The following is a 23,562-nucleotide window of genomic DNA, read 5'->3' as shown; positions in this document are numbered from 1 at the left end:
TCCAGAGCTTGAAAGGAAGTGGGAAGAGATGAGGAAGATTGAGATGGAGATTAGCATTAGCCAAAAACCCTAGACATAAATTGCAGAGGATCAGTTTGCTTCAAATATGAATTGTATAGTTAAATAGTGTCTCCATTGTAGCCCCCAATTCATCCCCACTTCCATTTAAATCTAGTGACTGTTCCTTAATGAGCCTGCCGACATGAAACATAAGCAGCCTAATCCATTGAGGTAATCTCAAAAATACAATCCACTTCTAGTTATCCCAAGATGATATATCATTCAACATTTTTCAAGAAATCTTCAAATGTGAATACTATATCTCTTTAAGGCACTGAGTTAACATAAAATTCTAGTTTTTTCAGGATACAGTAGTGAGTCTCTCTTTAACAATAAGAAAAATTCTTTCTATTCAAATTTTTAGCACAATGTCCAGCGAATGAAATCCGCACCGATTCAGCCGGAGTAATCCTCAGTCCCGGATATCCAGGCAACTACTTTAATTCCCAAACCTGTTCTTGGAGTATTAAAGTTGAAGTAGGCTACAATATCACTATCTTTGTGGAAACTTTCCAGAGTGAAAAGCAGTTTGATGAGCTGGAAATATTTGATGGTAAGAATCGGATTAACTTTAGCTGGACAAAATAGTTGACTGTATAAAAGAATATGCATGCGCAGAAGCTGAATATTGATAAACAGAGATGTTATAGAGGTGCACAAATACTTGACACTGATTGAACATAGCTAAGGGGAATAAGAGAGATTAAGGAATGAAATAGACTAAAATTAGATGAAGGATTGATGTGAGCTAGGGACCTGAAGGGGAAAGATTATTTCATTCTCACAAGAGGAATAAAGGAATAAAGACATTTTTATGAATCCTTTTCTTACAATACTATTGAAGTTTCAAAATTATTGGCCATCATCGTTTCTTAAAATCTCTATGTGTGCCTCACAATTATTTGCATCTATGTATTTGTTCAAAGAAGAATAGTACATATCCAGAAACTCTAAATGGAGAGGAAGGAATGGTAAATATGGACTTTGCAAAATTATACAAATAGGTGTGATTGTTTATAATTTTTAAATGTATGTACTGCTGTGCTACTCCTGTGTCTTACATTTACCAGGAGGAACATACTGTCCTTGTGGCACTTAGAAATTTAAAATAAATATTTTCTTTTAAAAAGTCAATTGGATGATACACAGTTCCACTCATTTAGCAAAAAAAGAAAATTAAAAAAAATTGGAGTTTTATGTTCTTAAAATGCCAAACATATCGGGTGTTGGTTTTTTTTTTTCCTTTCTCTTTTCAAAGGTTCTTCTGGACAAAATCCACTGCTAGTAGCTTTAAGTGGAAATCATACTCGACAGTTAAATTTCACAAGTAAAAGCAATCAGTTATATCTCCGTTGGTCAACTGACCATGCAACCAATAAGAAGGGATTCAAGATTCGTTACTCAGGTTAGTAAAAGTCATTTGGATTGAATTACATAATATATATATGATACTAGTAATCAGGGACGACTGAGGATGGGATAAGAGTTTTGTCAATCTTGACAACCATTTTCTGAAATTTGCATATTAGGGAAACTTCCCAATAATGGGTCTTCTTAACTTTCAATGTAAAAAAATAGAAGAGAAAAGTAAAAGCCCCGCCTTGCCCCATCTCTCCCCACTTCCTATCCATTAAGTGCAGCCAGATATCCTTTCCTCCTACTGCTCCTTGGCTGTTCTGTGTAGCTAGAAATACCCACAACTGAAGCATCGCCTGGCCTCTGCACTGACCAAAGCTGACAGGCCAGTAGAGCCAGATAGAGGCGAGTGCAGAAGGAAAGTGGAGTCACTAGAAAGGGGCAAGAGAGAATGTAGCCAGATCAATCCAGATCAGCATCCCATCATCTGGGACAAGGAAGTAGGGCCAAGATGCAGGTGTCTGTCCATTGGTCTCCCACATTGTGGGACCCCTTACCATTTTCCTGCAGAAGCAGCGTGGCTCAGTGGAAAGAGCACGGGCTTTGGAGTCAGAGGTCATGGGTTCGAATCCTGGCTCGGCCACTTGTCAGCTGTGTGACTTTGGGCAAGTCACTTAACTTCTTGGTGCCTCAGTTACCTCATCTGTAAAATGGGGATTAAGACTGTGAGCCCCACGTGGGACAACCTGATTCCCCTGTGTCTACCCCAGCACTTAGAATAGTGCTCGGCACATAGTAAGCGCTTAGCAAATACCAACATTATTATTATTTTCCTATTTCTAGTCTTCAAGGCAGAGACAGTGGTGCAAGGCTTGAAGAAGGGTCAGAATTCCCTAATTAACAACAGCCACAACAAATATTGGGTGAGGTGGAAGGGACTGAGATAAGAATGGAGGTAGCTATTTTGAGGGTATACGGAGGTAAAGAAAATCCCTAGTAATAACTATCATAATAATAATGATAATGGTATTTATTAAGACTTTTTGAGAAGTGGCATGGCTTAGTGAAAAGAGCATGGGCTTGGGAGTCAGAGGACATGGGTTCTAATTCTGCCTCTGCCATTTGCCTGCTGTGTGACCTTGAGCAAGCCCCTTAATTTCTCTGTACCTCAGCTACCTTGTCTCTAAAATGGGGATTAAGACTGTGAGCTCCACATGGGACAATCTGATTATCTTGAATCTACCCCGGCGCTTAGGACAGTGCTTGGAACATAGTAAGCAATTAACTAATGCCACAATCATCATTAAGCATTTATTCTGTGCCAGACACTGAACTAAGTGCTGGGAGATACAAGGAAATTGGGTTGGACACAGTCCCTGTCTCACATCAGATTCACAATCTTAATCCCCATTTTACAGATGAGGAAACTGAAATCCAGATAAGTGAAGTAAGTGACTTGTCCAAGGTCACACAGCAGACAAGTGGTAGAGCCAGTCACCTCCTCCAAGAGGCCTTCCCAGACTGAGCTCCTCTTCCCCCTCTACTCCCTCTGCCATCCCCCCTTTACCTCTCCGCAGCTAAAGCCTCATTTTCCCCTTTTCCCTCTGCTCCTCCACCTCTCCCTTCCCATCCCCACAGCACTGTACCCGTCCGCTCAACTGTATATATTTTCGTTACCCTATTTATTTTGTTAATGAATTGTACATCGCCTTGATTCTATTTAGTTGCCATTGTTTTTACGAGATGTTCTTCCCCTTGACGCTGGTTAGTGCCATTGTTCTTGTCTGTCCGTCTCCCCCGATTAGACTCTAAGCCCGTCAAACGGCAGGGACTGTCTCTATCTGTTGCCGACTTGTTCATCCCAAGCGCTTAGTACAGTGCTCTGCACATAGTAAGCGCTCAATAAATACTATTGAATGAATGAATGAACTAGAACCCAGGTCCTTCTGACTCCCAGGCCTGTCTTCTATCCACTAATGGAGGTGAAAAAGCAAAGGAAGAGGGGGAGGAAGGGAACAATCTAGAATGTAGTTTTTCCATAGTTGCAGGGGATAGTTGTCATTCCCGAGCAGTTTCTGGATTGAACCCTAATTGCATTTCACCTATCGGACAACATAACTCATAATAAAACTTCACAATGAAGCCACATTTTCAGTGGATGTATGTGGTATATGCATGTATGTCAAAGACTTCCACAAGATTCCCTGAAGACCATCACTTGTAATGTTGTTGGACAGACAATAAATGTTGAAAAATTGTTGATGCATTTCATAACGAAAAGATAGTCAGCATGAGTATATATAAGAACAGGCTACATCGACAGCAGTATAAATAATAGGATTAAATTCCTGTTGAAAATGGCACGGCACTTAAAATTTTGACAGGTTTATCAGTGTCAAAGCTGGGAATGAGCCAACATGCTTCCTCATGATGGCAAACTTACCCATCCCTTCCTCCTAAGAATACCGTGATTACTCATAAGGTTTAGCAAAGTCCATCTTCGACAAGTCTGGATTTGCTTCCATTTTTTTTTTCTAAATCTATTAAAAAAAGGAAGGTGGTATTTTGGAAAGTGCAAGTTCTGTATTAAATAGGTTCTTTTATAAGAACAAAGTGGGAGGTTCTGAAGTTTTTTGGAAATTTTTGATTACTATTATTTAGGGTTTCCTGAAAAAGTATCAAAAGAAATATCCCATGAACAAGTTCATGCTTTGTATAGTTTGACCTGTGGGGATCGGAGTTTTGCAGTGTGCAGTCCATTCTTTGAATTCTTAACAGTGGGTACTTAAGGCAACCATTGTGCTAAGAAACAAAGCATATACCAGGGAGTATGTTCAGTGGTTAAATCAAACATGGCAAAGTGGAACAAACATCATCAGAGTGCTGTGAATGAACTCATTTTAATTACCCGTGAATTTCTACTTCAAAGCAAATGTTTTCACAATAAATGTCGTAAATATATTTGCAAACATTTCCACCTGAAAATTCTCAGAATTCATGGCCCAAGACAAATTCAAAGGAGGCAAGAGGACGTCCTGTACTGTGAGACCCTTCTTTCAAATGATTGAAACTAGAACTTCCTCTTGAAAACATTTCTGGCGAAGCCAGCCTTTCTTTAAAATTGTTTTCATTTTTGAAAGGACCAACCCTATATTTCTATTTCTCACTAGTGGAGGGTTGGACAACAGACACACCCATGGTTCAGATGACAACCATTAGTTGTTGAAGGGAACGTTACTTTTTTTCCCGACAGTGAAGATATGTGGGATCACATGGGTGGCAGAGAAATTTGAACTTCCTCCTCAGTGACGAAGGAGGTATTTGGAGACGATGGAGGTCTTTCATGTCGGTGATCAATATTTCCTAAGGGTGGTTCAGGAAATCTTAACACCAGTACTTCTCTTACTGCAGTTCCCTTGGACATCCAACATGGATCCTGGGGAGATAACATTCCTAAGATTGTAAAGCTAGGAAACATACACTCCAGCTCTTCTGGAGAATAGCCAGTCTCACAGCATCAAGGTTAAGCTTACCCTAATAAAAATAAAAATAATCATGCTAGGTGTTCAATCAATCAAGCATATTTATTGAACGCTTACCATGTGCAGGGCACGATTGTAAGCTCTTGGAGCACTTGGTAGTATACAATATAACTGACACAATCCCTGCCCACAATGAATTTACAGTCTTGAAGGAAGCACTTGTTAAGCAATTACTATGCAAGGAGCACGGTTCTAAGCTACATATGAAGTATTCAACTGAGAGATTCACAGACTTAATCCCCATTTTGCAGATGAGGTAACAAAGGCACTGAGAAGTCTTTAAAGAAACAAGGAGAAACGTTAAATATGACAACCCAAAAGAGAATAACGTTTTGGTGTGCACAATGTAGCTGAGATTGTGGGTTTGACATTTTCATCCACTTGTAGGTAAATTTCAGTGTCAGTAGAATAATCTTCAAATATCCCCTCCAATAAGAATCTTTCAGAACTTGGAGTTAAAGATGGCAGGACTCTGTCCAAAAGAGCAAGGCAGATCCCCAGACTAAACCCCACTTTTCCTCATCTCCCACTCCCTTCTGCGTCACCCTGACTTGGTCCCTTTACTCTTCCCCTTTCCTAGTCCCACAGCATCTTTGCACATATCTGTCATTTTATTTATTTGTACTGTTTCTTTGCCCCCCCTCTAGACTGTAAGCTCTTTGTGGGCAGAGAATGTCACTGTTCTTTGTTATTTTACTTTCCCAAGCACTTAATACAGTGCTCTGCACACAGTAAGTGCTCAATAAATAGGAATGAATGAATGAAAAAATCACCAGAAGCTCTGAGCATGATAAAATCCTACTACTAGCACTCAGGGACCACTGAGAAACCCCTCTTCCCACTGGGGAGTTTACCAGATCTTTGCCCTGCAGAAAATAGAGCTGAGATCTACCCAGGAATTTGGAGTATGTAGATGTCAGACTCCTAAAGCCTCTATTCAGGCCTCTGACTATAAGAAAAAGGTATCTGTATCTTTCCACAACTCTTTTATCCAAAAGAGAAGAGAAGGTGTATACTTTGGAGCATTGGATAATATCACTGGGCCTGCACCTTCGAGTTTGGATCAATCTCCGTACATCCCATGAATTTGGGCGAGTTCTTAAGTAGAGTTGTTCTGGACCAAAACAAAACCATCGAATCCTTTGTACTCCCAACTCTCCCAGGACATTCCCTTAATTGGACCAGGCTTCAATAGTCTTCTAGATCTTAGTGAATACTGAGAGATTAGATAATAATAATAATTATGACATTCGTTAAGCGCTCACTGTGTACCGGGTACTGTATTAAATGCTGGGGTGAATACAAGCAAATCAGGTTGGACACAGTCCCTGACCTGCCCAGGGCTCACAGTCTTCATCCCCCTTTTACAGATGAGGTAACTGAGGCACAGAGAAGTGAAGTGGCTTTCACAAGGCCACATAGCAGACAGGCGGAGGAGCCAGGGCTAGAACTCCTGACCTTCTAACTCCCAGTCCCATGCTCTATCCACTACTCCATGCTGCTCCTCTGAAATTTTCACAGGCCTCCAACATGCTGGGTGTCTGTTTCAAACTCTAGAGTCACATTCTCTGGGTTCCAGATAACTCTTAAGAGGTGACGTTTGTCACTTCAACCATCGAACCTGATTGTGGTCCCTCAAAGACTTCCAACTGGAGTGGAAAAAGAGTTGTAGAAAGTGAGAAATCTCCTCTTACTCCCAGGTCATTTTCTTCTTAAAGAAAGCAGTCCAGATAGACCACCAATTCTGTCATTTTGTGGGGGTGTTCAAATAGTTTATATAATAATAATGTTGGTGTTTGTTAAGTGCTTACTATGTACAGAGCACTGTTCTAAGCGCTGGGGGAGATACAGGGTCATCGGGTTGTCCCACGTGAGGCTCACAGTTAATCCCCATTTTACTGATGAGGTAACTGAGGCACAGAAAAGTGAAGTGACTTGCCCACAGTCACACAGCTGACAAGTGGCAGATCCGGGAGTCGAACCCATGACCTCTGACTCTGAAGCCCAAGCCCTTACCACTGAGCCACGCTGCTTCACTAAAGTTAAAATGCTTTGCCTTTTCCCAGCCTCTATCAGTCAAAATGTATACTCCCTAGCTGTGATTGCAAAAATGTTCTTGTCTGAAGTTATGAAGCCTTTCACAGTGGAAATGATTAGTGCTATTGTGAGAGTTTCATTGACCTGAAATGGTTTTTCATTTTGCGTTTCATTGAAAATGTCCATTGGAAAAACCTATCTTTACTTGCAGTAAGTTTTGAGTCTTAGCAGTGTCTGCATCTCTTTTGGATCCACTGTATTCATAAATACATACCACATATATGAATCAAATAATATTGTTAAATTGCTTGGTAACATACCAGACTCAACTTTGCTCTTTTATCTCTTTTGCATGATATTTTGCCTGTTTGGAATGAACAACGACACTTTATCATGATATATACCTTTCAGTGATAATGGTCCTTTTATAGGGTAATTTGCCTCACTAGAGAAGCAGCGTGGTTTAGTGGAAAAAGCCCGGGCTTGGAAGTCAGAGGTTGTGAGTTCTAATCTCGGCTTTGCTACTTGTCAGCTGTGTGACTTTGGGCAAGTCACTTCACTTCTATGTCCCTCCAGTTAACTCATTTGTAAAATGGGGATTAAAACTGTCAGCCTCATGTGGGACGACTTAATTACCTTGTATCTCCCCCAGTGCTTAGAATAGTGCCTGGCACATAGTAAGCGCTTAACAAACACCACAATTATTATTAATACATGCCATTTTGAATTGTGTTTTTTTCTCATAAGATTATGTTTATGATCACAGATCTATCTCAATGGCACTAGCATTTAAAGGTATATTAAATCATTAACTGTAGATTGACTCTCTGGATTGTAAGCATGTTGTGACCAGGGAATCTATCTGTTATACTGCTATATTCTGTTTTCCCAAATGTGAGAGAGAGTATATTGTTCTGCACACAATAAGCAATCAATGTTTGAGTGAATCTAGACAGTGAGATCTTTGTGGACAGGGAAGACGTTTACCAACTCTGTCAATAGATATGACTTACTTGAAAATACTGCTTGCTTATGAATAAATAGAGGACTTCTAAAAGTTGAATATGAATTTGATACAAATATTCCTTTTAAGGACACTATTATGCTTTCTCTTTGGGGTGCACAGCTCCATACTGCAGCTTGACCCACACAATGAAGAATGGTGGAATTTCAAATAGAACGGGAGGATCTGTTGGAAGTAAAGTGTATTACTATTGCAAGCCTGGCTATAGAATGGTGGGTCGCAGTAATGCAACTTGTCTTCAAAGCCAAAATGGCATGTATCAATGGGATTCTCCTGCTCCCCTCTGTCAGGGTAAGTAGTGATTTGCTTTTCATCTTACTAGCTCAAATAAGAAGTATATATTGGTTATCCAAGGATATCCTGAGGCTATTTCAATAGCTCTCGCAAACCAGAAAATGAAAGACAGAGGTGAATTTTAGAAAGGCATTCATTGATCGCACAGGTTGACACACCGTAAAGAAATATCTTATGTGGAAGGAAGAGCTACCGTTTTTAATAATCTGAAACACTTGAATGAGCAGGTTTGGAAGCAGTAGTTTGACTATGTCAAAAGATGGTTGGGTGTTGAGTAATTCTCCTTAAACTGGTAAGTCTTTATTGAGCGATTTCTCTGTGCAGAATCTAGGAGATGTACAATAAACATTATTCCCCCACCCAGGGGGCTTTTGCTCTAACAAGGCAGGAAGACAAAATCAATTGTACATAGGGGAAGCAACAGACTTTAATAATAATTATAATATTGGTATTTGTTAAGTGCTTACTATGTGCCGAGCAATGTTCTAGGCGCTGGGGTAGATACAGGGTAATCAGGTTGTGCCACATGAGGCTCACAGTCAATCCCCATTTTACAGATGAGATAACTGAGGCCCAGAGAAGTGAAGTGACTTGCCCACAGCCACACAGCTGACAAGTGGCAGAGCAGGGATTCGAACTCATGACCTCTGACTCACACCCCAGGCTCTTTCCTCTGAGCCATGCTGCTTCTGTATAATAATGGTGATAATAATAATTATGGTATTTGTTAAGCACTTACTATGTTCCAAGAACAGTGCTTGCCAAGACACAGGGTAATCAGGTTGTCCCACATGGTACTCACAGTCTTACTCCCCATTTTACAGATGAGGTAACTGAGGCACAGAGAAGTTAAGCGGCTTGCCTAAGGTCACACAGCCAAGTGTCAGAGGCAAGATTAGAACCCACATCCTCTGACTCCAAAGCTCGCATTCTTTCCCCTGAGCCACGCTGTTTCCTTGATGATATGTCATAAGTGCTAGGAATCAGAGGGATGAGTACTTAAGTTCTTAGGCAACATGGAAGTACTGAACTGATAATAGGGGTGGAAAATATAGTGGGGAGAGGAGAGATTAATTAGGGAAGCCCTCTTGGAGGAGGTGTGATTTCAGCAGGTCTTGGAAGAGGGGTTGAGCAGTGGTCTGCTGGATTTCTGGATTTGGAGGAAGGAGAAGTTCCAGGCAGAATGAAGAGCATCATCAAGAGAGAGAAGAACAAGGCACAGTGAGTAGGTTGGCTTGAGAGGAAGAAAGCATACAAACTAGTCTCACAAACTCATGAGAGAAGTGAGAATAAGTTTGTTAGAGATTTTTGGCTGAGTACTTTAGAGGAGATGGTCAGTTGTTTCTGCTTCATGTGTTTAAGCGTACAAGGTTTTATCACAAGCTGGTCTCCCCCATATCTAGAGATAGTCAGGAGGCCTAAAATTGTTAGTGCTTTTCACATTCAAATATTCACAATATATTATCTGCCTCTCGTCCTTGCACTGAGCCGGGAAAACAAATATAAGCCTTTGCCAGCAAACAAGGTGATCATTGTATTTTTTAAAACAAATTTTCTTAGAAAATATAAATGCCACTTAGTATTTTTTTAGGCCTGATTTCACATTTTCTTGATTTCTTTAAACTTGACCCACGTTGGCTAAGGCACGACTGTCGTGACACATAGGTGTTTTGGCAATATGGTGACTTCAAATATGAAAATCTGAAAAAATGAGGGAAAAAGCTTGTTTAAACCCAAGTCACTCTAGCAAAAAAAATCCATCTAAATTTGGGTAATTTATACAAGAGGGATCAATAGCCAGTATAAAAAAGGTTCATTTTGTATTTATTCATGAATGTGCTATTGTTACCTAAAGTGTGAAGGGAAAAGATTTTGCAGTTCTATATATTTATTTCACAATATTATTAAACCCATTCTTATCAGATTAATGTTAAGGTCTGGCTTTCAGCCAAGAAGAGAAAATATAGAGGATTGAATACCAATGTAACTTTCAGCTCCCAAAGAATAAAGCCAACAGATTCTATTTAAAAGACTATGGGGACTATATATATTTTGAAACATAGATTAGGGTTTTTAGCCAGACGTACAAGACAGATTGGGTTGTCAGGGATGGAGGGAGTAATAAAAAAAGGAAAACACAAGGAGAGAGGGAAGGGAAAGAGGAAATTAGAAAGAGGTAAAGAGAGAGATGATAAAGGATAGAGAGATAGGAACAGGAAAAGAGAGGTGCAGAAACCAGGGATGATTCAAACACACACATAGAGACATACAAATATCTATTTGCGTAAGGCCAGAAATATGGTATTAGAATCTATAGATAACTGTCTTAGAATCACTCATTTTATGAGACAAGGGTCATCTTGCTAAGGAAATTTATTTATATGGCCGACTGGCAAGAGCATGGACTTGGAAGTCAGAGCTCATGGGTTCTAATATTGGCTCCGCCACTTGTCTGCTGTGTGAACTTGGGCAAGTCACTTCACTTTTCTGTGCCCCAGTTACCTCATCTGTAAAATGGAGATTAAGAGTGTCCCTCTATCATGGGGTAGAAGGACTGTGTCCAACCTGATTACCTTGTATCTGCCCCAGCAGTTAGAATAGCGCTTGGCTCATAGTAATCGCTTAACAAATGACATTATTATTATTATATTAATGCTTGTCTTCCTCTTGAGATTGTTGCTTGTTTTGGTCAGGGAATGTATCTGTTAGATTGTACTGTCCCAAGCGCTTAGTATATTGCTCTGCACACAGATTGACTACCATGGTTTCATTTCATTGCTAAAGTAGGACAAAACAGTAGTTCCTATTTCTTCTTAAGGGTTAAATTTAAAATTTCCTGCTGAATCAGGAGAAAGCATAGGAGTTTCTGCCCTCCTTTTCAAATCTCTAAACGTTAATAAAGCTATACTTGTAAGCTCGTTGGGGGCAGAGAACATGTCTACCAACTCTGTTATATTGTACTCTCCCAAGTGCTTAATAAGTGCTCAATAAATACCATTGCTTGATTGTTCCAATAATCAAAAGTTATCCATAAAATGAAATAAAACATTAATATGTCTACAGACCGTTAATTTATTTTTGATTGATTTTGGAATAGTTCTTTCAGAATCAATTTATAGATTTCATAATTTGTACCCAACAGTAGTTTAATTTAAATAACGTTGAAAATATGTCTCCCCGTATTAAGTGAAATATTAATATTCTGCATATCTTAAAAAGGTAAGAAAATTGCATTTCTTGATTCACCTCAAAATACCCAACTGCAATTAAACACTCCTTTATAGAATGTGAAAATGAGTTTTCATGAATTAGATTAAAAGACTAGGTAAAGTCTATGGAGATCGGAATATCAGAATATTTAAAGAAACATAGTCCATGTGAAAACATTTTGATAATTTATATCCCAGAAGTACTTTAATTACGTCTTTAGAACAAGTAAATGGGTTTTACTGAATTCAATTTAAATTAAAATGTGTAATTATTTTGGTGAATAGTAATTAAAAGGAAATTTGACTTTGCTCATTATTATATGGTGATTATTCTATGGTTTCAGTGTAACAGCTTTCATTTAATACTGAATATATTTCTTCCAGGTAAATGAGGCTCATATGATCTGTGTAGCTTCTAATATTCTCAAATGGAATCTCAAACTAGAACTAAAATCTAAAATATATAGGGTTTGACTGATTTAATAAATGAAAGTCTTGAGATTTGTATTTTAAAATGAAGATAATAGAAATCAATCAGTCAATCAGTGGAATTTATTGAGTATTACTATGCTCAGAGCACTCTACTAAGCGCTTGGGAGAATACATGCTTCATTATATCTGATAATTAATTGCAAAATATTGATATCATCAACATTCAAATGTGTACTTCAAAGTCCATTAGTGAGACTGTAAGCTTGTTGTTGGGCAGGGATTGTCTCTGTTGCTGAGTTGTACTTTCCAAGTGCTTAGTACAGTGTTCTGAACACAGTAAGCTCTCAGTAAATACCACTGAATGAATTAATGAATGAATATCAGGATTTTTTTTTGCACTTAAGCAGGACATAAGCAGGAGAATATCCACATTCATACTTCATAACCATACTCATTTTTCTTTCTTGAGGCAAAACCAAGCTGGGGAGAGCTCTCTCCTCTATCCCTCTCTTCTATCCTCCTGTGTAACAGGGCTAGTGTTTATAACAGTGCTTGACACATAGTAAGTGCTTAACAAATACCATTTATAGATATTTGTTAAAAAATGGTAAATGGCCAAGAGACAGAAAGCTCTTGCCTGCTACTTCAAGTAAATTTTCCTTTTAACTCGAATAGAGCCTAATGCTTCCTCACTGGGGGTGAGAAATATGAGTCTTCTTCATCCATCGGAGTTGGGGGGTCTCCAGAGCCAGGAGAAAAGACCCCAAAGAGCCTTTGATTCTCCCTCTATAATAATAACAATAATAGTGATGGTTGGTTTTTTTTCAGCACTTACTATGTGCCAGGCCCTGTACTAAGTGCTGGGGTGGATACAAGCAATTCTAGTTAGACACAGTCCCTGTCCCATGTGGGGCTCACAGTCTCCATCCCCATTTTACAAATGAGGTACCTGAGGCACAGAGAAATGAACTGGCTTGCCCAAGATCACACGACATGGCCGTCTAGTCATTTTTAATACCTATTAATAATAATTATAATAATGGTATTTATTAAGTGCTTACTATGTGCCAAGCACTGTCCTAAGTGCTGGAGGGATACAAGGTAATCTGGCTGTTCCATATGGGGTTCAGAGCCTTCATCCTCATTTTGCAGATGAGGGAACTGAGGCACAGAAAAGTTAAGTGGCTTGCCCAAAGTCACACAGCTGACAGTAGAGGGGTCAGAATTAGAACCCATGACCTCTGACTCCCAAGCCTGGGCTCTTTCCACTGAGCCACACTGCTTCTCTTCTCTATTCTATTTCTCTATTTTTCTGCTTCTCTATTGTGAGCCTTCCTCTGAATTTCACATTCCGTGCCATGCATTCATAGGATGGAAATTAGGTTTGGGTAATTTTCCTAGCCAATGGTTATGTCCAGTAATTTTGAAAATGTACAGTCAGAACTCTCTCAAATGATTGAGCATCATTTTTCATCATGACTGAGAAGCAGCATAGTTTAGTGGCAAGAGCACAGGTTTGGGAGTCAGAGGACGTTGGTGCTAATTCTGCCTCCTCTACTTGTCCTCTGTGTGACCTTGGGAAGGTCACTAAATTTATCTGTGCCCTACTTACCTCATCTCTAAAATGGGGATTAAAACTGTGAGCCCCACGTGGGACAACCTGATTACCCTACATCTATCCCCGCACTTAGAACTGTGCTTGTCACATAGTAAGTTCTTAAAAAATACCATAATTATTTTTTATCCATCAATCATAGTTATTGAACATTTACTGCATGCAGTCCACTGTACTAAACACTTGTGAGAGTATAAAATGACAATAAAACAGTCACATTCCCTGCCCACAAAGTACTTCTAGAAGGGGAGATTTCAAAGTACAAATCCCATTAATGCATCACCCCACCCTCAGCTCCATAGTGCTTATCTATAAAATACATATTACACATTATTTATTTAATGCTTGTCCCCCTACCTAGCCTGTAATGTAAGCTCATAGTCAAGCTATGACTAAATCCCATTGGTTCAACCTTCAGAAAAGCACTAAACCCCCACCTTTTCCTCTCCATCAAAAACTGCTACCAGGTGAATCCAAGCATTTATTCTATCCTGCCGTAATTATTGCATTAGCAGCCTTGCTAGCCTCTCTGGCTCCTGTCTCTCCCCACTCCAGTCCATACTTCACTCTGCTGCCCAGATCATTTTTCTACAAAAACGTTCAGTCCGTGGTTTCCCCAGGTCTCAAGAACATCCAGTGGTTGCTCATCCACCTCTGTATCAAACGGAAACTCCTTACCATTGGCCTTAATGCCTTTGTTCACCTTGAACCCATCTACCTTACATCTTTGATTTTCTACTACAACTCAGGCTGTACACTTCACTCCTCTAATGCCAGCCTACTCAATGTACCTCAATCTTTTCTGTCTCACCACCGACCTCTCGCTCCCATCCTGTCTCTGGCCTGGAATGTTCCTCCTCTTCACATCTAACAGACAATGAATGTCATCATCTTCAAAGCCTTACTGAAGCCAAATCTCCCCCCAAGAAGCCTTCCCTGACTAGGCCACCATTCCCATATCTGTCATTTTTTTATTTATATTAATATCTGTCTGTTCCTCTAGACTATCAGCTCATCATGGGCAGGGAATGTGTCTCTTTGTTATATTGTACTCTAACAAGAGTACAGCGCTCTGCACATGGTGAGCATGAAATAAATCTGATTGACTGACTCTTCTACTCCCTTCTACATCACCCCTGCACATGGATTGACACGCTTTATTCACCCCTCCCTCAGCCTCACAGCGCTTATGTACATCACCATAATTTATTCATATTAATGTCTGTCTCCCCCTCTAGACTGTAAGCTTGTTGTGGGCAGGGAATGTGTCTACCAACTGTTACATTCTCCTATATGCTTAGCACACTGCTCTGCACACAGCAAGCACTCATTAAATATGATTGACAGTAATGCCTATTGGATAGAGTGTGGGCCTAGAAGTCTGAAGGAGCTGGGGTCTCATCTCAGCTCTGCCACTTCTCTGCTGCGTGACCTTGGGCAAGTCACCTCAATTTCATTACCTCATCTGTAAAATGGGGGTTAAGACTGTGAGCCCTCTTTGACACGGCATCTGTGTCCAACCTGAATAACTCATATCTACCCCAGTGTTGAGTACAGTCCTGGCACGCAGTGCTTAACAAAACCATTACAAAAAATGTTTTACCTTCTGATGTAAAGCAAGACTTTTCTTTTGATTCAGGTGATTTCCTTATTTTGTGTGGACAGTGAGAGAAGGAGAGAGTTGTAGAAAGAGAGTTCCTTCCAACCCTAGATAGAATGTCCTGAACAAAGTAATTGCTCAATAAATAATATTGATTAATTTATAAGAATGACCTTAGGAATCAAATCAGACACTGCAGTGTCTTTATGTATCTTCAGTTTGGACCATAGCTTAAGGCTATCTGAGTTTCACACTATGACTGTCAGTATCCCAAATGGCACATGAATCCTCTGAATTTGATTTGATTTTTCATTTCCGTTTTGTAACCTGGACATGCCTGTGCTGGAGTTTTACCAGTACCTCATTAGAATTGAAGTAGCTAGGATTTTACTATCTGACAAATACAGGAATTTCAAGAACACTTGTTGGCTTCAGAGGTTATCAAAGTACTTGGTAATGAATCACACTCTGAAACGTTATGGGAATTGAGAAGAAAAGGAAAAATTATAAAGCAAAATCTTAACAGGACTGACTGCCTACCTCCAAATGAAGTTCTGAATAGTTTTACAAGTGACCTGATCATTTAGCAGGAAGAGTTTTTCCACTGGTAGCACTGAACCTCTATATCTGTTGTTCCTCCTCCTCTCTTCAACTCTCGAAATGTTGATTTCAGGACTTCTATATTGCTTCTTATGCCCATTCAGAGAAGTACATCTTGAATTTTTAAGAATTGGTTTCCTACTTAAAGCAAGCAATCCGGTCAAGTAGTTGTATTCATTATCATTAGATTAATCCCATTCATTACACGAAGAAGACATAATTAGATCGTTTCAGTATTATTTCAAAGATCCAGTTAAATTGGCACTTAAATTACATCACTCTTAAGCCCCGTTCAGATGTGAAGAAATGTTGCAAGTGACTATTTCTTTTAGTGCTATTGTTCTCAGTGTTTTTATCTGCTATTAGCTTTTTCTCTGTCTACTATTTATTTAAACTCTTTTAGCATTTAACAAGCAATGACAAAGAGGAAAACAATCTTTCCAATTAATCTGTCTGCCTTCTGTTCTTAAAATGTTTGCTTGATAAGAGAAAGTGCCTCAGGTAAACTTCTTATTAGGCACTAAAAATGAAGTCATAATTTTTAAAATAAAAAATATGCCTAGAGCTTTGTCATTTAAATTATTTGAAATTTTACAGTTTTAATATTTGTTTTTACTTGTTTACACCATGAGAGAGCTTAGGAGTTTTTCTCATTTGTTAGAAGTTGGTCATTGAAAATATTGGAGTAACTCTCCCAAGACCTACTAAAGATTGTGACTTCTCTCTGGAAATCCATCTGCAAGGAAATACTTAAAATATTATGACCTGCTTTGGACCCATTATCACTTTAAAAACACTGATGTTAAAAGCGCACATGCCTCAGAAAAACCTTACTCACAGAGCTATAGATTGTCACATGAATCACTGATTTTGTCCTAATCAAAGATGCACTAATTCATGTAGTTAAAAAAAAAAATGAGTTTTTTGAAGGCCTAGAGATCTAGAAAGTGACTTAAAGGTTGAGATCAAATGAAAGTACAATCAATCAATAGTATTTATTGAGTATTTATTGTGATGTGTTCACCTGTTGTTGGTAGGGATTGTCTCTGTTGCCAAATTGTACTTTCCAAGAGCTTAGTAGAGTGCTCTTCATCCAGTAAGTGCTCAATAAATACAAGTGAATGAATGATGTCTCATTCAGATTTCTAAGTAGCTTCAAATGTTTCATCTGTATGTCTAATTTATTACCAAAAGATCACCAAAAATCAAACCTTTAATCATAGGTAAATTGGTAACCTCCTTAAAGGCAAAACCATACCTCCTTTGTCTATTGAACTCTCCCAATGCTTACATACAGTAGGTACTCATAAATACTGTTGATCTAGTGATGAACCAGACTACCAGCACAATCAATCAGTGTCAATCAGTGGTATTTGTTGAATGCTTACTATATTCATACCACTGTACTAAGCTCTTGGGAGAATACAGTGCAACAGAGTTTTAGACATCTTCCCTGTCCCCATTGAGCTTATCAAAAATGCATATATCTGCCCCAAGAAGAGGGAAGTGAGAAAAGAGTCAAGAGAAGGTAAGGTCAAAAGACACAAGCTAGTCTTATGGGAATTTAAGGATCACACTTCAATTGGTCCACAGCCTTCTAGTTTATAAACATCCTCGATGTGTAATTTCAAGTCAAATAGCCACCCAGATTATTTATAGTGATAAACTGAGGGCATAATGGAGTAACTTCCACCCTATGGCTCACTCGCTTCCCTCTGCATGGAAGGAACTCCCTCCCTCAAGCTTTTTAAATCAACTCTTCTCTCTTCACCTCAAAATCCTATTAAAACCCCTTTCTTCTAGGAGATGATCCCACAATAATCACTCCCTTTCTGACCGTATCATTCCATAAGCCTGGTTGAGCCCCATTCGTGTATCTCACCTCCTTATTCTGTTCATTAATTTATTAATCTATTTGGCTAACTTTTGTTTTTATTTGTAGTATCTATAGTTTTACACTTCTTCCTATTGTTTTCATATAATTATTGTCTGCCAATTTCTCTGTTAGATTGCAAGCACCTTTAAACTTTCAGGTATCATTGAAACTGTGCTTCCCATTTATCCTTCAAAATCTTTCAATGCTTTTGATTTACCCTTCTTGTTAGCTTGTGTCTTCTTTCATTTACCCAGTAGCAGCTGCTTGGGTATCCTTCCATTTTATATTTGCCATGAATTTTTTACTAAGACAGTGAGCCCTATTGGGGATGGGGACTATGTCCAATATGGTAATCTCGTATCTATGCTGGTGCTTAGTACTGAGCTTGGCATATAGTAAACACTAGGCAAGTAGCATAATCATTAGAGAAACAGCATAGCCTAGTGGAAAGAGCACAGGCCTGGGAGTCTGAGGACCTGGGTTTTAATTTGGGATCAGCCACTTCCCTGCCGGGTGACCTTGGGCAAGTAACTTCACTTGTCTGGGCCTCAGTTCTCTCATCTGTAAAATGGGAATCTAATTGCTGTTCTTCTACTTAGACTATGAGCCCCATGTGGGACCTGATTATCTCATGTTTAGCACAGCACTTAGTATGATGCTTGGCAGTTACTAAGTAGTTAAATACCACAAATATTACTGTTGTTAATAGTAGTAATAATAATGCCATTATAATTGTTATTGTTCTTCATTTGGACCTAGTCATCCATGCATGCAAGCATTGATGAGTCTCACCAATTTCATTATCGTTAAAATTCTACTGACCAGGAGTATTATAGGGATTAAAAAAAAAAAAAGCAAAGAAACTTAAACCAATCCATTGTGTTCTCTTAAAAAAGTTATGGTGAAAATGTTAGAAAGGACTGAAAGAAGCTCAGATGAATAACTTGAATTATCTATGAATTTTCACTTTCCATCCCAATTCATTCTCTCCAAAAAGAATCTTTGCTATGCATATTTATTTGATCAACCTTGTCAAGTTATTTCCTTCAAATTGTATGCAAGACAATTAATTGACTTAAGTGTATTCCCAAACTTATAGATCTCCTCTAAAAGAGACCATTTGCAGATGAATGTCAGCCAAATGCAGAAGGGTCTTATCTCCCCAATGGGTATAGTTAACATGTAGCCCTAGTTGTGTTGTCCAAAAAGTCAACTACATATATCATCCATTTTTGAGATTGTGACATAGAACTGAGATAATGAGGTTCTGTGTCAGATGATATCTCAGAGATGTTGGGCCCAGTACAAGTGATAATTATAGTACTTGTTAAGCGCTTACTCTGTGCCAAGCACTGTCCTAAGTACAGAGATAGATACAAGAGCATCAGGTTGGACACAATCCCTGTCCACATGTGTCTCTCAATCTAGGAGGGTAGATTTCATCCCCATTTTATAGATGAAGAAACCGAGTCACAGAGAAGGTAAATTATTTGCCCAAGGTTTCAGAGTAGATAGATGGAGGAGTCAGGATCAGAACCCAGATCCTCTGACACCCAGGCCCATGATCTTTTCACTAGGTCACGTTTCTTCTATATGATCTGAATGAGCCTCCTTTCCATCAGATCTGTCCAGGTTAAGATTTATAGACTGAATGCCTCATTTCCACAGCAGTTTTCGACCACACACTAAGTTACATCACCATGTCTTTTAACGCGAACTTCTCTCCTAACAGGATCATTTCTGTCTTTGCAGTACCTCTGTTACAATTTATTACGGTGTCATGTCAGTGGAACCACCACTGACCAAATGTTAGCGACAGAATGACCTAATCAACCATTTTCTGGGACAGGAGCCAGAAACTCTTGAGTATAATTTTAGCTTTGCTACTGAATCAGTGTGTATCCTTGAGAAAGCCATTTAACCTCTCAGCCTTGCTTTAATGATCTTATAAGAGAAGGAATAGCAATAATGCTTGGGATTTATATAGTATCTCTTTAGAAAGATTATCATTTTTTTTACCTTTAAAGCATTCCAAGGAGATAGAGAGAAGCAAGTGTAAGCATTCCCATTTTAGGGACTGAGAAACTGAATATTTGAAAGTTAAAAAATTTTAATTTATGTCCCAGAGTGGAAGAGCAAGAAATAGGTTACTGGATAGAGACTGAAATAAATGGGACTCCAGACTGGAAAGATGAAGGCTAGGAAGGTGTGGTTCAAAATTTTCAAAATCAAGAAGGTTATGAACAGGACAAAAACACGGGTAACAATCAAGAAGTTCAAGAATAAACTCTTCCACTAGAATGCAAGCTGACTGAGAGCAGGTAGTGCGTCTGCATACTCTATAGTACTATCCTAGGAATGTACAGAAGAGAAGGTCATGGGTTCTAATCCTTTCTTCTCCACTTCCCTGCTGTGTGGCCTTGGACAAGTCACTAAAGTTATCTGCTCCTTAGTTACCTCATCTGTAAAATGGGAATTGTTACCATGAGCCCCAGATGGGACAGGGACTGTGTCCAACTCAATTTGACTGTATCCACTTTAGCACTTAGTACAGTGCTTGGCACTTAGTAAGTACTTAAAAATGCCATTATTATTATTAGTAATAGTAGTATATGGAGGATGTCTACTGAAGATTAAGGGTATTAGAGCCAAGGTACACAAAAGAAAAAATGTTTTCACCTAGAGAATGGTAAAAACAAATAATTTATTAATATAGCTAGAAATCTTTAAAATGAATTTGATAAGATCACTGTTGAGTTTTCCAAAATGATTTATTAAACAGAAAATTAGGAATGTGAGAAAGGTACATCTTCAATCCTGCAATTGCAAATCAAAGAAGACAGTCACATTCTGTTCCATCCCACCCCCCCACCCCCCATGCCACAGAATTTTATGTTGCATCTGTCAAAACTATGATACAATGGCCCACTTAAATTTGGGCCAAAACAAGATTGTTCAACTGATAAACTGTCTTTCATAATCACTCCTTTTTTCATCCAAATATAATTGACTCTATAGGTTTACCAAGACAGTTTCTCGTCCACATTAATTTTCCCCTTTTATTAAAATAGTATGAGTTAGGAGATTTCATCTCTGTTATTTGAAAATATGTATGTCTTGTGAAATGAACGTATTTGTTGTATATTAATCCACTGTACCAACACATCTTTTGCCTTTTAATTTGAAATTGCTCACCTTTTTCTAAGTAAATATTCAAAACATGACACATTCCAATGTTTGAAGAAGATTTGTGCTTTCTTATTTTTACTAATAAAATATTGAAGAACTTGATTTAAGACTATAATTCAGGTTCACTCAATTGTATTTATTGAGCAATTGCTGTGTGCAGAGCACCATACTAAATGCTTGGGAGAATACAATTTAACCCACAAAAAGCTTTCAGTCTAGAGAAAGAGACAGATATTAATATAAATATATAAATTACAAATCTGTAGTGCTGAGAGGCTGAGGGAAGGGTAAATAAAGGGAATAAATCAGGGCAATGGAGAAGGGAATGAGAGAAGATGAAATGAGGACTCAGGGCTTAATGAAGTGCTTAATACAGTGCTTTACACTTAATAAGCACTCAATAAGTACCATTGGCTGATTGATGTAAGGCCAATTTGATTTGATTTCATTCAAGAAAAGGGGAGCACTGTGGCTTCATGGAAAGAGCACAGGCTTGGGAGTCAGAGATCATGGGTTCTAAGGCAGGAGGAAGGCAGGAGGAAATGCAAATCTGAAGAGAGGGAGAGAGATCGGGATTGGAGATGTAGGTTTGGGAATCATCTGCATAGAGGCTGCAGTTGAGGCCATGGGAGCGGATGAGTTTTCCAAGGGAGTGGGTGGAGATGGAAAATAGAAGGGGACCCGGAACTGAACCTTAGGGACCCCCACAGTAAGGGGGTGGGAGGCAGAAGAGGAGACTGCAAAAAAGACTGAGAATGTGCAGCCAGAGAGATAGCAGGATAACCAGGAGAGGACAGTGTCAGTGAAGCCAAGGTTGCATAATATTTCCAGGAGAAAGGTGTGGTGGATGGTATTGAAGGCAGCTGAGAGGTAGAGGAGGATTAGAATGACTAGAGGCCATTGGATTTGGCAAGAAAGAGATCACTTGTGACCTTTGAGAGGGCAGTTTCTTATGGAGCGAATGGTATGGAATGCAGATCGGAATGGGCCAAGAGAGAATTGGAGAGAATTGGGTTTAGGCAATTCACTCAACTGTAGAGAGCCTTGGGATCAAGGGAGGATTTTGTTAGGATCGGGGAGTCATGCATACCTTCGAAAGCAGTGGAGAAGAAGTCATTGGAGAGTGAACAGTTGAGGATGGTGGTTAGGGAGGCAAGGAGAGGGGAAGTGTTCGATGAGGTTTGGAGGGATAGAGTTGGCCACTCAGGTGGAGGGGGTGAATTTTGAAATAAGGCAGGAGATCTGCCTACTAGTTTGTAAATCACTCAACATCAGGTATTCCAATTTTTACTTCTTTCCTATGCAAGGTATATAATACAGGTGCACTTTGCCTAAGGTGCTTTTTATCAGATTAGGGGAGTATCTGATCATATTCCACCCAGTTGTAGGGCTTTGTTTATGACATGCTCTTGGGCCATATCCTCTGAATGGTACCTGCGGACAAGATAATAATAATTATGGTATTTATTAAGCACTTACTATGTGCCAAGCACTGTTCTAAGCTCTGGGGTAGATACAAGGTAATCAGGTTGTCCCTTGTGGGGCTCACAGTCTTAACCTCCATTTTACAGATGAGGTAACTGAGGCACTCAGAAGTCAAGTGACTTTCCCAAGGTCACATAGCTGACAAATGGCTGAGCTGGGATTAGAACCCATGATCTCTGACTCCCAAGACTGTGCTCTTTCCATGAAGCCACGCTGCTTCCCTTTTGTTGAATGACACAAGATCAAATTCCTCCCCAAGTTCTATCCACTACTCCATGCTGCTTCTTTTGACAGTCTTCTGACACATTGAAAATTATAGCAGGATGTAGAGACTAACAGAATGTTATGAAAAGTGAAATTCATTCAGTAGTATTTATTGAGCACTTACTATGTGCAGAGCACTGTACTAAGCGCTTGGAATGTACAATTCAGCAACAGATAGAGACACTCCCTGACCCGTGACAGGCTCACAATCTAATCAGTATCCTTCCTATATACCCCAGTCCCACTGCTTCACCACATTGCTCTCCTTTGGCCCAGGTCAAAGAGAGGATACTGTTGCCTTCTCCTACACAAACGTCAACTTCCCTGTCTTTTGGGGTGGTGGGAATGGTGGGGTATCTTCCTCCAGTTCCACCCAGCCCCTAGAGGGAGGAGATCCCGCTCCTGCCTCATCTCCATCCGTCCGGACAGAGAGGCACCTGTCGGGGCAATTAGAAACTGAGCCTATCGGGATGTTCCAGCCCCTCTTCCTCAGACCCACCCTGGGTCGCTAGTCGAGTGACTAATGTAGTTTAAATCATCGCTTAGATGTGGATTGGGTGATGAGATACTGCAACAGCTTATCCAATTCATTCATTAATTCATTCAGTAGTATTTATTGAACACAAACTATGTGCAGAGCACTGTACTAAGCACTTGAAATGTATAATTCGGCAACAGATAGAGACAATGCCTGCCCAATGTCGGGCTCACAGTCTAAATGGGGGAGACAATAAAGCAAAACAGAACAAAACAAAAACAAGACAACATCATCAAGATAAATAGAATCAAGGAGATATACACCTCATTAACAAAATTCATTGGATGAATTTTTTTCAAATAAAGCACAGTTCAAATTGATATTAATTGTTTGGTATTTGGTATTTGCTAACCGCTTACTATGTGCCTAGCACTATTCTAAGCACTGGGGTAGATAGAAGAAAATCGGGTTGGACATGATCCCCAATAATAATGTTGGTAT

The 23,562-nt window shown here is 39.3% G+C and overlaps 1 protein-coding gene across 1 annotated transcript in view; it reads left to right on the top strand.

Annotated features, from left to right (window-relative positions):
- Positions 1-23,562, top strand: part of CSMD1 (CUB and Sushi multiple domains 1) — a 1,410,881-nt gene that overhangs the window by 1,276,955 nt on the left and 110,364 nt on the right. Inside the window, exons 48-50 of the mRNA XM_029051790.2 lie at positions 425-613; positions 1,319-1,465; positions 8,122-8,310. Coding sequence (XP_028907623.1) covers positions 425-613; positions 1,319-1,465; positions 8,122-8,310 — 525 coding nt within the window. The remainder of the gene's footprint in view (positions 1-424; positions 614-1,318; positions 1,466-8,121; positions 8,311-23,562) is intronic.

Source organism: Ornithorhynchus anatinus, chromosome X1, assembly GCF_004115215.2.
Source record: "Ornithorhynchus anatinus isolate Pmale09 chromosome X1, mOrnAna1.pri.v4, whole genome shotgun sequence".
NCBI classification, from domain to species: domain Eukaryota; kingdom Metazoa; phylum Chordata; class Mammalia; order Monotremata; family Ornithorhynchidae; genus Ornithorhynchus; species Ornithorhynchus anatinus.
This window is presented reverse-complemented; position numbering and strand designations above follow the sequence as displayed.